Here is a 3,558-nt window from a genome sequence, read left to right as displayed (position 1 = left end):
GTATATTAGGGGTGTGCGATATATATCGTCTGCGATAATATCGTAATTGTTGTTTTAACGATGTGCGATTTGACATTATCGAGTATTTTGCAAAAACCATTCAAAACATCCCTACAGAGCGCACGCATACATTACGTGAAGTCTAGACTAGTGCGTGTGCGCATTTAGTGCGTTTTCTTTCACTGCATGATTCAGTCTATTAAATGCATTTTTGGTAGCTTAAAAAATGGCTTTATAAAGGTAAAAATGCCCATAAAGTCAGTTTGCTCAATGGTAATTTTTGGAGAAAACCGGCACTCTTCGTGTGAAGGTTTTCTCCAAAAATTTCCATGATTACAAATGTGACATTGAATTCAATAAACAATAAGTTAATTAAGAGACTTACGTTTTAGACACCATATTGCTTGTTTTTGCTCTATTTCGCCAACAAAACTCATTCCGAATACAGCCACAGTGCTGTTATGCGTCTCTGAGCAACATGACGGTGTTTCGTTCTTGAATGAATCAACCGTTTAAATGATTCGGCTCAATCGCAATAACTCACTTATTAACAGTGACTCGCTGACACCTACTGGCGGTTTTAATTTCAAATTTCTGCTTTTTCTTTCTTTTCTGGATTTTTTTTCATGTTTTAAATCATTTCAAATATCAGTATTCAGCGCTTTATGTTTAATATATCAAAACATTATGTATGCATTTGTAATTGCAGGTTAAATGCATTCATGTCTTGCATTAAACAAAATACATGTGTGTAAATACCTAAATGCCACTTCAGATGCAGCTTCTGTGTTGATTTAATTTGCTTGGTAACAGCCCAAATGTCTTATTATTCTAATTCCCTGATTAAATGTAAGAATTTGACTCAAAAGATAATGGACACTTTTAGAAAAAATGGCTTTATAAAGGTAAAAATGCCCATAAAATGCAAAACTCAGTTTAAACTTATTGGAAAAGATTCATTTCTATCAGTATGAACTAACCACCACACAGAATATGAAGAATATTAAAAACATTAGGAGTCAGCTGTCTTCGACAATTTTCCACATACTGTACATTATTGTTTCTCCTCTATGCCCCGCCTTTCTGAAACGCGTTGATTTTTACAAAGCTCATCGGTCTGAAAAAGCGAGTTATGCTGTGATTGGCCAGCTATCCACTGCGTTGTGATTGGCCGAATACCTTAAGCGTGAGATGGAAATGTTACGCCCCTCACATACTGTTGATGCCGTGTCCGGTGTCTGATATAATACAGCAGCTGTGTGTTCAGAAGTTTGTGTGTTTCTGTTCTCAGTTCGATTGTTCACTCTCTCGCGACTCGCGCCACACCGAACCACAGCGGAAGTGACGTGAGGACGAAAACCATGGCAGAGAGCAGCGAGAACAGACGTTGACGTTCTTTAAAAAAGTAGATATGTTTAACAGGATTTAGAAGAATTCATTTTTTTCTATTATTATTATATAATTTTATTATTATTATTATTTTTTAATTATTATTTTTTTTTTAATTATTTTTTTTTTTTTTGGTCCACACTAGTAGGTGGCGGGAATGCACATATCGCTTGTTTGCCAACCGCCATAAAACTCCAAAAGAAGAAGAAGAAGAGAGCAGACGTTTTAGAAATCATTTTAGAGCAATATTCGTACAAATACAAACGACGACTTTCTGGTTAATAACATCCTTATTTGTGGATTTTATATAACATTACACAAATATAAGTATTTCAGAGTGAAACCTACGTTTGGTGCATTTCACAATGAGTTTATTTCGTATACTACAAAAACCCTTAAGATGATGCGAAATATAAATGCATTTAAACTTTTTTTTTTTTTGTGCCATAATAGAGTAATATAATTTTTTAAGTAATTTTTTTCTTTTATGCAGCTGATCCTACTGTTCTAATACAAATGTTATTGCTAAGTTGTGTGTACAAAAACGTTTTGAATAGATGCGGAAATGTGTTTTTAATATTTCAAACGCAATGTTTTATGCGATTAATTTATTATACTAACTCGATATTATTTGCACAAATTAGAATGGCTGATATTTTGTTTCAAATAGGCCTAATTATTTCTCATGTTCTGTTCTCATAAAAACCAGTAGCCTACTTTATTTGAATGTTTAAACATTATTACAGTGATGCAACTTTGAATGTGCATTTGAATTTGGTCGTACATTGAAACATATTGACATAACGTGCACAAACTCTACAGATGGCGCTGCAGGCACATTCAATATTTGCAATGAGGCCATTTTTATTAATGACATGAACTGGTTTCAGTAACATCAGCTCTATGAGAAACACCACAACCCCTCGAGATTACATAATCTCCGTGTGTGTACTGAAATGCATTTTGACTCTTTTTTTTAAGCTCAAGTAAACATTTTGTTGAGGTTTGCATCTGTTTCTCTAGCAGATTCTCACACCTCCTCCTCAGGCTGGAGTCTGTGAAAGTGAAAGGGAATATCATGGTCCGGGTGAGGGTAGAAAATACTGTGATTTTCCTGAATGTTCTACCACCAGCTTTAAATGGGAAAAGCAGGGACTGAAGTGATATGTTCCTCTCCAGCAGCTGATACCATCCATCCTAAAAATAGAGCCAATCACTCAAGCAGCCACACAGATATGCACCGAGCACTCTCCAGTCAGTTCTGTCCTCTCTGAAAGTAAAGAAATTCTATACATTTACACAGGAAACTCCGAGAACAACTCTACGAGAAGTCAAAATGCCAAAGATTGTGAGACCAGAGAATTGGCATATGGTGTGAACATGAGGGCTTATTTGAAATGGTGGAAGCCGCATGCCGATGTCTTCGAAGGGTACATGTCATTTTTGCAATGAACTCAGGACTTAGACTAAAATATATGGTTTCTTTATGTTAGCTCAGACAGTGATGCAACAGTTTGCAACTTAATGAGAAATACTTTGTCTAAACTGGTTCTTTCATTTCTTTAGTCAACCAACCAGAACACTGTGGTACGACCGGAAAAAGTATGTGACTATCAACTTTGTGGTTCAAAATCCAAAAGATGTTCAAGTGCAGCCATCATCGCTTTGCATCAAAATGGCCTCACATGCAAGGAAATTGCTACAAAGAATATTGCACCTGAAAGAACCATTTACCGGATCATCAAGAACTTCAAGGAGAGAGGTTCGACTGCAGTGAAGAAGTCTTCAGGATGTCCCAGAGTGTCCAGCAAGCGCCAGGACTGTCTCCTCCTGAAGAATCGTGCCACCAGCAATACAGAGCTTGCTCAGGAATGAAAGCAGGTTGGTGTGAGAGCATCTGCACTCACAGTGAGGCCAAGACTTTTGGACAACGGCCTGGTGTCAAGAAGGGCAGCAAAGAAGCCACTTCTCTCCAAGAAAAATGTCAAGGACAGACTGAAATTCTTCAGGAAGTACAAGGATTGAACAGCAGAAGACTGGTGCAAAGTTATTTTCTCTGATGAAGCTCCGACTGTTTGGTACATCTGGAAAATCGATTGTTCGGAGAAGAAAAGGTGAACGCTGCCATGAGTCCTGTGTTGTGCCAACAGTGAAGCATCCTGAGACCAT

General features: G+C 37.2%; 1 protein-coding gene across 1 annotated transcript in view; it reads right to left on the bottom strand.

Moving 5' to 3' along the window:
• Window positions 1–2,469, bottom strand: part of LOC107557320 (histone acetyltransferase KAT7-like) — a 7,740-nt gene extending 5,271 nt beyond the window's left edge. The window contains exon 1 of the mRNA XM_016240705.1: window positions 2,424–2,469. Coding sequence (XP_016096191.1) covers window positions 2,424–2,469 — 46 coding nt within the window. The remainder of the gene's footprint in view (window positions 1–2,423) is intronic.
• Window positions 2,470–3,558: the final 1,089 nt, after the last annotated feature.

This window comes from Sinocyclocheilus grahami, unplaced genomic scaffold, assembly GCF_001515645.1.
Source record: "Sinocyclocheilus grahami isolate Dianchi unplaced genomic scaffold, SAMN03320097.WGS_v1.1 scaffold599.1, whole genome shotgun sequence".
Classification (NCBI taxonomy): domain Eukaryota; kingdom Metazoa; phylum Chordata; class Actinopteri; order Cypriniformes; family Cyprinidae; genus Sinocyclocheilus; species Sinocyclocheilus grahami.
Note: the sequence above shows the minus strand (reverse complement) of the source record. Positions and strands in the feature narration are given on the sequence as shown.